The sequence below is a fragment of the Pogoniulus pusillus genome, chromosome 17 (assembly GCF_015220805.1).
Source record: "Pogoniulus pusillus isolate bPogPus1 chromosome 17, bPogPus1.pri, whole genome shotgun sequence".
Lineage (NCBI taxonomy): Eukaryota > Metazoa > Chordata > Aves > Piciformes > Lybiidae > Pogoniulus > Pogoniulus pusillus.
The window spans coordinates 21,660,303-21,672,682 of NC_087280.1; the positions used below are offsets into that span (position 1 = coordinate 21,660,303).

At 53.2% G+C, this 12,380-nt stretch overlaps 1 protein-coding gene across 3 annotated transcripts in view; it reads right to left on the reverse strand.

Moving 5' to 3' along the window:
- Nucleotides 1-12,380, reverse strand: part of ST8SIA2 (ST8 alpha-N-acetyl-neuraminide alpha-2,8-sialyltransferase 2) — a 40,923-nt gene that overhangs the window by 7,111 nt on the left and 21,432 nt on the right. For all 3 annotated transcript variants that reach the window (XM_064158052.1, XM_064158054.1, XM_064158053.1), the window contains 2 exons: nt 11,778-12,035; nt 7,515-7,808 (listed from right to left, as the gene is read on the reverse strand). In XM_064158052.1, coding sequence (XP_064014122.1) covers nt 7,515-7,808; nt 11,778-12,035 — 552 coding nt within the window. The remainder of the gene's footprint in view (nt 1-7,514; nt 7,809-11,777; nt 12,036-12,380) is intronic.

Genomic DNA, 12,380 nt, shown 5'->3' on the forward strand with positions numbered 1-12,380 from the left:
AGGAGGCAGCCTGGACACAAGCCCTAGCACCTATTGGAACTAATACTTGACAGCAGCCAAGGATGGAGGCTTCGAGGAAAGCAGCCCAAAGTGTCTTATCCTAGCTGGGGGTTCAGGCTGCTCCCCAGCAAAATCACTTTTCCAAAGGATTTCCAAGAGACCTAAGAAGAGTCCTAAAATGAACTGCAGAGCACTGCCTGACCACTGGTGTGAGCCTCCTGCAACGCAGCCTCAAGGGAAGCAGCTGCTGTGTTTGGTCCTTAAAGTCTGGTGGGTTATCCTTCAGGAGACAAAACACTCTGGAACTGCCCCTAGGAAGCCACAGCTCCCACTCACGCCAGAGAAGGTAGCAGCCTCCACATCACACATCTGGAGTGCACCCTCCACTGCACTGCACTGCCTCCCCAGGCATCATCCAGTTCAGGGAGCAGACCTTGACTTGGGCTGAAATGCTGGGCAGGAAGGTCTGAGGATCACTACTGAGGGCATAGTTCTGACCAGTGCTTAACCATCACCTCCTGAGCTCTCTGAGCAGAGCCTGGCCTTGACTTGGGCTGAAATGCTGGGCAGGCAGGTTTGAGGACTAGAGAGGGCAGGGTTCAGAGTAGTTCTTACTCATCACCTCCTCAGCTCTCTGAGCAGCCCCTGGCCTTGACTTGGGCTGAAATGCTGGGCAGGCAGGTTTGAGGACCACTAGTGAGGGCAGGGTTCTGACTGGTTCTTACCCATCACCTCCTTAGCTCGCTGAGCAGAACCTGGCCTTGACTTGGGCTGAAATGCTGGGCAGGAAGGTCTGAGGATCACTACTGAGGGCATAGTTCTGACCAGTGCTTAACCATCACCTCCTGAGCTCTCTGAGCAGAGCCTGGCCTTGACTTGGGCTGAAATGCTGGGCAGGCAGGTTTGAGGACTAGAGAGGGCAGGGTTCAGAGTAGTTCTTACTCATCACCTCCTCAGCTCTCTGAGCAGCCCCTGGCCTTGACTTGGGCTGAAATGCTGGGCAAGCAGGTTTGAGGACCACTAGTGAGGGCAGGGTTCTGACTGGTTCTTACCCATCACCTCCTTAGCTCGCTGAGCAGAACCTGGCCTTGACTTGGGCTGAAATGCTGGGCAGGAAGGTCTGAGGATCACTACTGAGGGCATAGTTCTGACCAGTGCTTAACCATCACCTCCTGAGCTCTCTGAGCAGAGCCTGGCCTTGACTTGGGCTGAAATGCTGGGCAGGCAGGTTTGAGGACTAGAGAGGGCAGGGTTCAGAGTAGTTCTTACTCATCACCTCCTGAGGTCTCTGAGCAGCCCCTGGCCTTGACTTGGGCTGAAATGCTGGGCAGGCAGGTTTGAGGACCACTAGTGAGGGCAGGGTTCTGACTGGTTCTTACCCATCACCTCCTGAGCTCGCTGAGCAGAACCTGGCCTTGACTTGGGCTGAAATGCTGGGCAGGAAGGTCTGAGGATCACTACTGAGGGCATAGTTCTGACCAGTGCTTAACCATCACCTCCTGAGCTCTCTGAGCAGCCCCTGGCCTTGACTTGGGCTGAAATGCTGGGTAGGCAGGTTTGAGGACCACTAGTGAGGGCAGGGTTCAGAGTAGTTCTTACTCATCACCTCCTCAGCTCTCTGAGAAGCCCCTGGCCTTGACTTGGGCTGAAATGCTGGGCAGGAAGGTCTGAGGATCACTAGTGAGGGCAGGGTTCTGACTGGTTCTTACCCATCACCTCCTTAGCTCGCTGAGCAGAACCTGGCCTTGACTTGGGCTGAAATGCTGGGCAGGAAGGTCTGAGGATCACTACTGAGGGCATAGTTCTGACCAGTGCTTAACCATCACCTCCTGAGCTCTCTGAGCAGAGCCTGGCCTTGACTTGGGCTGAAATGCTGGGCAGGCAGGTTTGAGGACTAGAGAGGGCAGGGTTCAGAGTAGTTCTTACTCATCACCTCCTCAGCTCTGAGCAGCCCCTGGCCTTGACTTGGGCTGAAATGCTGGGCAGGCAGGTTTGAGGACCACTAGTGAGGGCAGGGTTCAGAGTAGTTCTTACTCATCACCTCCTGAGCTCTCTGAGCAAACCCTAAAGCAACTCTCCAGGCAAGGGTTAACCTGCAGGATAAAAGGAGCAGAAAATCCATCGCCCTGATGAAATGAATAAAAAACTCAGGTCAATGAGGAAATCAGGTTTCAGCACTATCAGCTGCATTATTTAGTGATACAAATCAGAATAGCTGAAATAATGCAATTTCAGGCCTTTTTAAAACAGCTTATTCATGAAAGTGTGACACAAACAGAAGCTGTTGTGAAGGTGCTAGTCCTTGACTGTCAGAAGCATATTATTAGTCTGACACACACACACACAGAGCTCTCACTAATACTGCTGAAAACCAGCTACAGGTAATCAGAGCCAGTGCCCCAGCAGTGCTCTCTGCTCATGTGGATGCAGGAGAGGACAGGACCTGCTGTGCTGGGCACAGCATGTGCCCCAGCTGCTGGGTGGATGGAGATGAGGCACTTGAGTCCCTGGGGGCAGCTGCTATCCCCCACCCAGCTTTTCCCAACCTTTTTCTGTCTGTGTATCAAGTTTCCTCTGTCACCTCCACTGAAATCATAGAATGCTTTGGACTGGAAGGGACCTCCAAAGGTCATCCAGTCCAACCCCTTCTGCAGTCAGCAGGGACATGCTCAACTAGATCAGGTTGCCCAGAGCCTGGTTCAGCCTCACCCTGAATATCCACAACTACCTGAAGGGAGGCTGTAGCCAGGTGGGGTTGGTCTCTTCTGCCAGGCACCCAGCAACAGAACAAGGGGACACAGTCTCAAGCTGTGCCAGGGGAGCTCTAGCCTGGATGTTGTTAGGAAGTTGTTGGCAGAGAGAGTGATTGGCATTGGAATGGGCTGCCCAGGGAGGTGCTGGAGTCATCATCCCTGGAGGTGTTGAAGCAAAGCCTGGATGAGGCACTTGATCTGGTTGATTGGATGGGGCTGGGTGCTAGGTTGGACTGGATGATCTTGGAGGTCTCTTCCAACGTGGTTGATTCTATGATTCTACTTCTCTCGGCAACACATGCTCCATAAATGCCCCAAATGCACTGAGAATTAGAGTGGGGGGGGATGGGGTGGAAAAAAAAGCTCATTTGCCAGTGAAATTCTGGTCCTGAGGAAAGCAGAGCAGGACAATAAATACTGAGGTTCAAGGAGAAGTCAAGAACCCACAAATAGATTTTGCTGGTAGCAAAGGAAGAGAGAAAAAGTAAAGCTTTTGTAGCCAGAATCAGGCTGGCTGAGATGTTAGCCAGTGTGCAAAGTCCTGTTCCTTGAAGGAAAAAAACCAATATACAGGAAAGAATGACTTGGCTGAAAGACTTCCCCCATGTCCTTGAGGTTTCCAAATAAACTTAGGATAAAGGGCAACTTCATCCAGCAGAGCAGAAGAGAGGACATCTCTACAACTGCAGCCCACTGCAGCCCAGCAGGGTGTTCTGTGGGGCTTTGTGGGTTGTTGACTCTGATGTGTGCTGCATGTCACACAATGTCTTTGTTTCACAAATCTCAGGTCTGACAGGGAAATGCCATCAACTGCCACGTTCTGCTGGGAGAGCAGAGGAGAACCATCATAGAATCAACCAGGTTGGAAGAGACCTCCAAGATTATCCAGCCCAACCTAGCACCCAGCCCTGTCCAAGCAAGCAGACCATGGCTCTAAGTGCCTCATCCAGGTGGGGTCTCAGAAGAGCAAAGACCACACTACATGTACCTGAGAGACCTCCCCCACAGACCCAAAAGCATCAGCAGGCACCCCCTCCCTCAGCTGTGGCCAGTTCACTCAGTACTGCAGGAATCACTCTTAAATCCATCCAAACCCAAACCTGAGGATGCTGCACCAAGGAAAGGGTTGACATTGACTCTAGCCTTGCCCCAGCACAGCCCTTTGCCCCCAGCCCCTGCATGGTCCCTTACCCAGGCCACAACACACTGGTTGAGGTGTTGAAGTGCTCCCATCAATTCTGGCTGTCAGGGGGGCTGCAGTTTTAATTCCATTAATTGTTAATTAGCAGGCATCCCTGTTTGCCTGCTGATAAGTGTGAGAGCAGGAGGGCAGGGCAGGCGGCAGCTCCCCTGACGAGGATTAGTGCTGGCTTCTGCCGTGCTAATTGAATTAGTGCTGCCTCCATGCAGCCATGGCTCACCTTTCTGCACTGCCCCACAGCATGGTGACCAGCCCAAAGGACAGGACTGAGGTCTCAGCTGTAGCTCAGATTGGGTACTTAGAGCCTGTCATCAGCATTAGCCAGGGTCCAGCCATGTGCTGGTACCATATCCATCCCAGACACACACCAAGAGTGACCACTTCACTCACTTGCTGGTCTGCCTGGTTGCATCCCTCTGAGCCCCAGCAGGTTTTCAGAAGCCCAAAGCCATGCTTCTTGCATGAGAGCCCACTGAAACCCACAGCAACACTGACACGTGCAAAAGAAAGATATTAGCCTATGGTGCATGCCTGGAGAGAAAGTGCTGAACCCCTGAACATGTCCCCCAACCCCTGCATCCCCTGCAGCCAGGCCTGACCTGCCAGCCACAGCACTGCTCACTGTGGGATGCATGGGGACAGTCAGAATGCCTGCCAGCCAGCCTGGCTGCACCACAGGGCTGTAGCACAGGAGGGCCAGGAAAGTGCCATGAGGTGGAAGATAAGCTCAGCAGCAGAGCTTATTGAGGCATCCTCCTCTTCTCCCACGGGGAAGTGATGCCCAGTCCTTGCCAATCCCTCTGCAAAGCTTCCTCTGGGAAGTTTCTGGCACTGGGAATGGTTGCCAGCACAGGATTAGCAGCCTGTTGATTTAAAGGGCTTATTACAGGGGCTTAATTCTATTTTGACAGATGAAAGTAAGTCAATTACAGCCAGAAATAGCTCAGAATTTGGGTTGTCTTTTTGCTTTTCTTCCTCTCCTCCCCTTCTGTGAGTTGTGGTCTCGTTTCTTTCCCTTGCTTTTACCTCAAAGCCACTTTCCTTGACCTCTCTGCCCCAGGGAGGTCTCAAACACAGGCACTTGGGGCAGACATGGCTCTTCTCAGCCATGAATGCTGCCCGTGATGCACCATGGCACCAGAGCCTCCACCCCTCTCTGCCCACCAGCGTTCCTGCAGAGCTGCCTTTCACACCCCACTCCTCAGAGCACCTCCTCAGACATACCCCCGTGGGAAATGACCCCAAAATGTGTTTTGTGCCCACCTTCTGCAATGACACACAGCCCCAACCTGGGGCATGGACCAACTGATCAGAAGAGCTCAGGCTTTGAGGTCTGCAGGGGAAGAAGTGCTCAAAACTGTCGAGAAGATTTAATGATGAGGCATAGAGCAGGGAGCACCAAGGAATTCCCTCTCCAGGAGACCAACAGGATCCACTCAGGATCAGAGTGGGTAACTACCAGTGCTAAGCCACCTCCAAAAAAAGCCACTGCCTGTCTGGGCCCCCTAAATGCCTCATTAATCACATTCTCCCCAGAGAAATAACAGAATGAAACAAGAGCCTCCCCCACTCTCAAGTCATTTACATGGAGGTTCTCCTTCTTTCATAACCTGAGAGCAAAGAGATGCCTTTCTTCCCTCCTGGTAAGCCCATTCACCACCACCTGGCTCTGTCTGATGAGTAGGACCAGACCATAGAATGGTTTAGGTTGGAAGGGACCTCAAAGCTCAGACAGTTCCAACCCCCTGCCATAGGCAGGGACATCTCCCACTAGAACAGGTCACTCAAGGCCTCATCCAACCTGATCCTGGACACCTCCAGGGAGATTGTGGAGCACAGAAGCAGAGAATGGGATCAAAGACCCCATTCTCTGCTTCTGTGCTTCACAACCTCCCTGGGCAACCTGTGCCAGTGTCTCACCACCCTCACTGCAAACAACTTCTTCCCAACATCCAGTTTCAATCTCCCCTCTGCCAGTTCAAACCCATTCCTCCTCATCCTATCACTACAAAACCTTGTCAGCAGCCTCCTACAGACTCCCTTCAGATCCTGGAAGGACCTACTACCATGCCAGTCCCCTCCCTGCCTTTGCTGCCACTGCTGAGCTCACCCAGGTTGCCATCAGCTCCCTGACCCAAGAGGCTGTGTGACATCTGCACGTGTCACTTAAGCACAAGGTGACAAACCTCATCACTAGCTGAGCACATATAAGGAAAGTCCTAACTGGGGGCTAGGAAATTATGCTGGTGGCATCCAGGAAAGACTTGGACTTGCTATATTGCACAGCTGACAGCCCTCACGTTCAAAGAGCAGAGCAGGGAGCTCCTGCTTGCCAGGGTGGTCTTCCTTTCTCATCTAGGGGCCAGCCACCTCCCCCTGGAACCCTCCTGTGCTAGTTTGAAGCAAGTTGGAATATTTTGGTGAGAAGAATTAGATGACAGGCTGTGAAAAGGAAGCAATGGTGATGTCTGCTGCACTCATAGGCTTGCTGAGATGGATCAAAACGAGAACACAAATATAGATAACAGAGTTGCTCTCTGGTTTTGGGCTGCACTTTTCTCTCTCTAACCTGCAGTGTAACTAATCCTTCTGCTTCCTAACCCCCCTGTCCGACTCTCCAAACTCACCTTGAATGCAAGGCAAAGTCTGGGATAAGGTAGAGGAGTGGAAGGGTGGTTGGGAGCCCCTCCTGGGGGACTGTGGTTTCTGGGAGGGCTGCTGTGTTTCTGGATTACTTTTAATTTGTCTATTTCTGTCTCTAGCTGTAGAGATTATAAATATCTGCTTGTACATTGTGCTAAGCTGTAAACATAAAGCTCCATTCTAATTTCCAGCTTGGCTGAGTCTGGTCTGGGTGATTTCCTAAGAGCTGTGGCCACACCTTGAGCACTGCGTGGCCACACCTTGAGTGCTGTGTCCAGTTCTGGGCTCCTCATGTCAAGAGAGATGTTGATGTACTGGAAGGTGTCCAGAGAAGGGTGACAAGGCTGGTGAGGGGCCTGGAACACAAACCCTATGAGGAGAGGCTGAGGGAGCTGGGGGTGTTTAGCCTGGAGAAGAGGAGGCCCAGGGCAGAGCTCATTGCTGTCTACAACTCCCTGAAGGGAGGCTGTAGCCAGGTGGGGTTGGGCTCTTCTCCCAGGCAACCAGCAACAGAACAAGGGGACACAGTCTCAAGTTGTGCTGGGGGAGGTCTAGGCTGGATGTGAGGAGGAAGTTGTTGGCAGAGAGAGTGATTGGCATTGGAATGGGCTGCCCAGGGAGGTGGTGGAGGCACTGTCCCTGAAGGTGTTCAAGCAAAGCCTGGCTGGGGCACTTGGTGCCGTGGTCTGGTTGACTGGATAGGGCTAGGGGATGGGTTGGACTGGATGATCTTAGAGGTCTCTTTCAACCTGGTTGATTAAGCTGGGAGGGCAGGTAACACCCAAACCATCACACCTGCTTACAGCCTGCAGCAAGCAAGAGTCGGTGCTGCCTGCCTGCAGCGCAGCTCCTGGCTTGCCCTGCAGCTGAGGAGGGCCATGAAATGCTGGCTCTGAGCGGACCAGAAATGCTCTCACCCCCGGACAGCGTGCAGCAGGCGCAGCGAAGGGTAGGCAGTCCTGACGTTGATGTGGTGCTTCAGGATGAGCTCGTTCACCCACTCCACTCGCTCCTTGCCCCCCTTGGCCATGAAGGCTGGGATCCAGAGGATGCTGCCGTTGAGGCTGTGGAGGCGCTGCAGCAGCTTCTCTCTCCAGGTCTCGTTTACCAGGTCCTCAAAGGCTCGTTGGATGACTGAGGGGTTCATAGTCACCAGGTCTGTCTTCATGCCCACGTCCTGTGAGTACTCCTGGACAGGGGCCAGATTGCACCTGTGAAGGGAAACACCAAACAGCCCTTTACAATGGATGTGAGAGGAGGTGTCCAGGTCTGGGCATCTCCCTTTAAGAAAGATGTTGAGGTGCTGGAAGGTGTCCAGAGAAGGGCAGCAAGGCTGGGGAGGGGCCTGGAGCACAGCCCTGTGAGGAGAGGCTGAGGGAGCTGGGGGTGTGCAGCCTGCAGCAGAGGAGGCTCAGAGCAGACCTCATGGCTCCCTGTGGCTGCCTGAAGGGAGGTTGTAGCCAGGTGGGGTTGGTCTCTTCTCCCAGGCACCCAGGGACAGAACAAGAGGACACAGCCTCAGGCTGTTCCCTGGGCCACAGTGATGCAGGGACCATGTCCTGCAGAGGCACTGCTGTGGGATCAACTGGGCCTGTGGAGATGTGAGAGGTTGATTCACACCAAGGGGACATTTCCCCATCAGCTTTATCTCTTCTGTGAGGCACCCAGGGACAGAACAAGAGGACACAGCCTCAAGTTGTGCCAGGGCAGGTTCAGGTTGGGTGTTAGGAAGAAGTTCTTCACAGAAAGAGTGATTGGCATTGGAATGGGCTGCCCGGGGGGGTGGTGGAGTTGCCATGGCTGGAGGTGTTTAAGAGGAGGCTGGCTGAGGCACTTAGTGCCATGGGGTAGTTAATTAGAAGGGTTAGGTAGTAGGTTGGACTCGATGATCTTAGAGGTCTTTTCCAACCTGGTTGATTCTGTGACAAATACAGGGGGTGCTTGATGCCAAAAAAGCTTGAGGCAGTGAGAGATGTGCCCTCACTTTTGGGGGGAGGAGGAGGAGGAGGAGGGAGAACGAGCCTCTGCAATAAATTAGAGTAGCTCTGATCCGGTAAGGATGAGCACATCACTCCTCAACATGCTGGGGTGTGTGTGTGTGCGTGTTCCTCTGGGGCAATGCTAATCACAGCCATAACTTTGGCATCTGGTGGGTGGGTTTAGAGGGATCTGTATCTCCTCTGGTGTGGTTCAAAAATAACAGGCAGCAACAAAGCTCTCTGTCTTTGCTGCCGCAGCAGATTCGAAACGAGGCAGCCTTTCCCACGCAAGGAACGTCTCTCAATTCCAGCCCTGCTGCGGTAATACTATCCCAAGTCCCTTTTCCCTTCCCCATGAGTCTCTGCTAACAGCAGACCCAGCGGCACCAGCAGCGATGATGACCCCAGCGGGTGGTGGATGCCAGGACATGGTCTCCACAAGGTTTGGCTGTCTGGAGGCTCTGACCTTCAGAACTCATCTCTTTCTCTGCTATTAATTGGTGCCTTCTCTCAGGCTGTGCACGTGAACGTGGGCACACATGCTCCCCTGGGATCTCCCACTCCATGGCTCCTTGCCTCATTCCAGGGATGAGGGCTGAGAGGCTGTGGAATGAAGTGTCAACAAACCACCCCTGTAAGGTGGTGGTTTCCAACAGCTCCTTGATAGGGGATCCACAGCTCTTACCTCATAGCCTTGCTCTGCACGTGGCACTGGGTAAATGGCACCAGTGGCCAGCTGATGGGGGGGATACAGAGAGATAATCCCCCAGTTGGGTGAAACCCAGAGGGTACCCACGTGTTAGAACACTGCCTAGTCTCCTGCAGTGTTTTCCAGCCAAGTGACAGCATTTAAAGAGCAGGAATTGCATCCTAGGCATCTGCCCTGATAATCAGCCAACACTATTCTTCTCCTTACAGATCGTAGCATCATAGAATCATCATAGAATCACAGAAGCAGTCAGAGTTGGAAGGGATCACAAGGATCAGCCAGTTCCAACCCTCCTGCCATGGACAGGGACACCTCACAACAGATCAGGCTGGCCAGAGCCTCATCCAGCCTGGCCTTAAACACCTCCAGGAATGGGGTTTCCACTACCTTCCTCAGCAACCTGTTCCAGGCTCTCACCACCCTCATGCTGAAAAATTTCTTCCTAACATCCAGTCTGAATCTCCCCATTTCCAGCTATGTTCCATTCCCCCCAATCCTATAGCTACCTGACAGCCTAAAAAGTCCCTCCTCAGCTTTCTTGTAGCCCCCTTAAGATACTGAGAAGCCACAAGAAGGTCACCTGGGAGCTTTCTCCTCTCCAGACTGAATTGCTTCAACTCCCTCAGTCTCTCCTCATAGGAGATGTGTTCCAGATGGGGAAGCTAAGGGAGTGATGTAAAGAAAATCCAGCTGCTGGCATGCAGGACCTTTCTGAGCCCCTCATCACAGGAGTACAATTTGCTAAAAAGAAGCCCTGGAGCTGAAGAGTGAAGCTGTATCCTGGACACAAAGCTCACTGCTTGTCACTGCCAGCCCTGCTGAAATGGCTGCCTGGATGGAGCTAACCTTCTTCAGCAAGATGAGGAGAAGGAGGGAGGGTTGGTCTCTTCTGCCAAGTAACAAGCAGTTAGACAAGAGGAAACAGCCTTCAGTTGCACCAAAGGAGGTTTAGATGGGGCATCAGGAAAGATTTCTTCACTGAAAGGGTTGTGAGGCACTGAACAGGCTGCTTAGGGAAGCTGGTGGAGTCACCATTCCTGGTAGTATTTAAAAGGTGTGTAGATGTGCTGGTGAGGGACATGGTTCAGAGGGGGACTTGGCAGTGATGGGCTTACAGTTGGATCCAATGCTCTTAAAAGTCTCTCCCAATCAGAAAACCTTGAGGATCCTATGATTCTGAGATGCAGATTCAAGTGGTGGCTCAGATAACCAGTGGTGGGAAGAGAACATGCGTGCCAGACCTGCACTAGTATAGCCCAGCTGGAGAGAAGTCACTCAGAATCCCAATCCTTGTGCCCAGAAGTGCTTTCATAGAATCAACCAGGTTGGAAGAGACCTCCAAGCTCAGCCAGTCCAACCTAGCACCCAGCCCTAGTCAGTCAACCAGACCATGGCACTAAGTGCCTCATCCAGGCTTGGCTTCAACACCTCCAGGTACGGCGACTCCACCACCTCCCTGGGCAGCCCATTCCAATGCCAATCACTCTCTCTGCCAACAACTTCCTCCTAACATCCAGCCTAGACCTCCTCCAGCACAACTTGAGGCTGTGTCCCCTTGTTCTGTCCTCCTCCAGCTTTGCTGCCTGACACAAAGACCTCTCCCTAAACTTTGGCAGGACTTTGCAATAAGCAATTTCCCCCTTTGCTCACTCTGGTTATACTTAAGGATGGGAACTGTAACCCCTTATCCCCTGTAGACAGGAAGGAGCTGCTAGCAGCCAGACAGCCTGGAGCAGCCAGGCTTGAGCAAGGGGCAGAGGTGACATTATCCTTGGTCCCACGTCACACTGGGGACCGCCTCTGTGAACTGCTGATGGATTGGGCTGTCTTCATAATAGACTCACCAGAAAGCAAATGTCTGCACATACATAAATCATCAGCAGGCTCCTGCAGCCCTTCAGCTGACAGCTGTACAGAGGTGTGGGTATGGGAGGGCAGGCCTGCTCCTCCTCTCCACTTCAAGCATCTTTTGTAATGAATTCGGTGTGCTCCTCAGTGGGGGTCAGGATCTGCTGCTGCAGCTCCATGGGGCAGTGCCACTGACATCCATGCTAGAGATGGAGCAGTCACAGGGAAGCATCAAGGAGCAGCCACAGGGGAGCATCAAACCTGAGCACGCACAAGTGCAATGCCAGGGCATCATGTGGGGCACTTCGTGTTTGAGGGCAGAAGTGGCTTGGGAAAGGAACGAGTTGTGTCCGTGGGACAGTCCAGGACAGGGCTTGTTTTGCATGAGGACATGCACGTGGGAAAAGAGGAGGGAGTGAGCAGGACTGGGGGTGCTGGGAGCTAACGGTGCCCTGTGGGGTTTAACAGTGCAGGCGTGGGGAGCGTTTGCAAGAACACCGAGGCAGCGCTTGGTGGCTGGCAGGAGAGTGTGCAGCAGGAGGTTTGCATCAGGGCATGCTCTGCATGCATATGTGGCTGCAAGGATCAGGACTCCAGCCCTTTCCCAGTGCTCCATCCCCCCCTGCAGCCCCTCTGGCCCCTACCTTATCACGAAGCTGTGTGCGTCGATCTCGGGGCCGCAGCCGCTGCTGAGCAGCACCCCTGAGTTGCCCACAATGGCACAGGAGGGGAACTGCTTGCCCTTGAGGGGCGAGATGCGGGGGAGCAGCTCGTACAGGTTCTGGGAGACGTTCATGGTGCTGTCCCTGTCAAAAACATAGTGGATGATGTCCCCTGGCTTCAGCGTCCCCTTCAGCACCGAAATGTCCTTCTCTGCATCCAGGAACTTCAAGATCTGTTTTCTGAGGACAGGGAAGAAAACAGCCCCATCAGGTGAGGCACACAGAGAACCTGGGTCGTACACAAGGTGAAGTCTTTCTTCCTGGCTGCCCTCCCTCTGTGGCAAGTCCCAGTTGACTGACGCTCTCCAGAACCAGCTTCCAGATGCTTCTCTCTATCTTAACACCTGCTCCTTCTCCACCCATCCCTCCAGGGGCAGGCCACTATGGTCAGCCCACCATTAGCGAGGGGTCCCCACGTTTACCCTGGGGAGGAGGTCTCCTTCTCTCTTCTCTGACCCACTACCAGTGCAGACTAATTCCACTTGGCCTGGAAAATGGGGGCTCAAGTGCTCCTCATTTCATGGT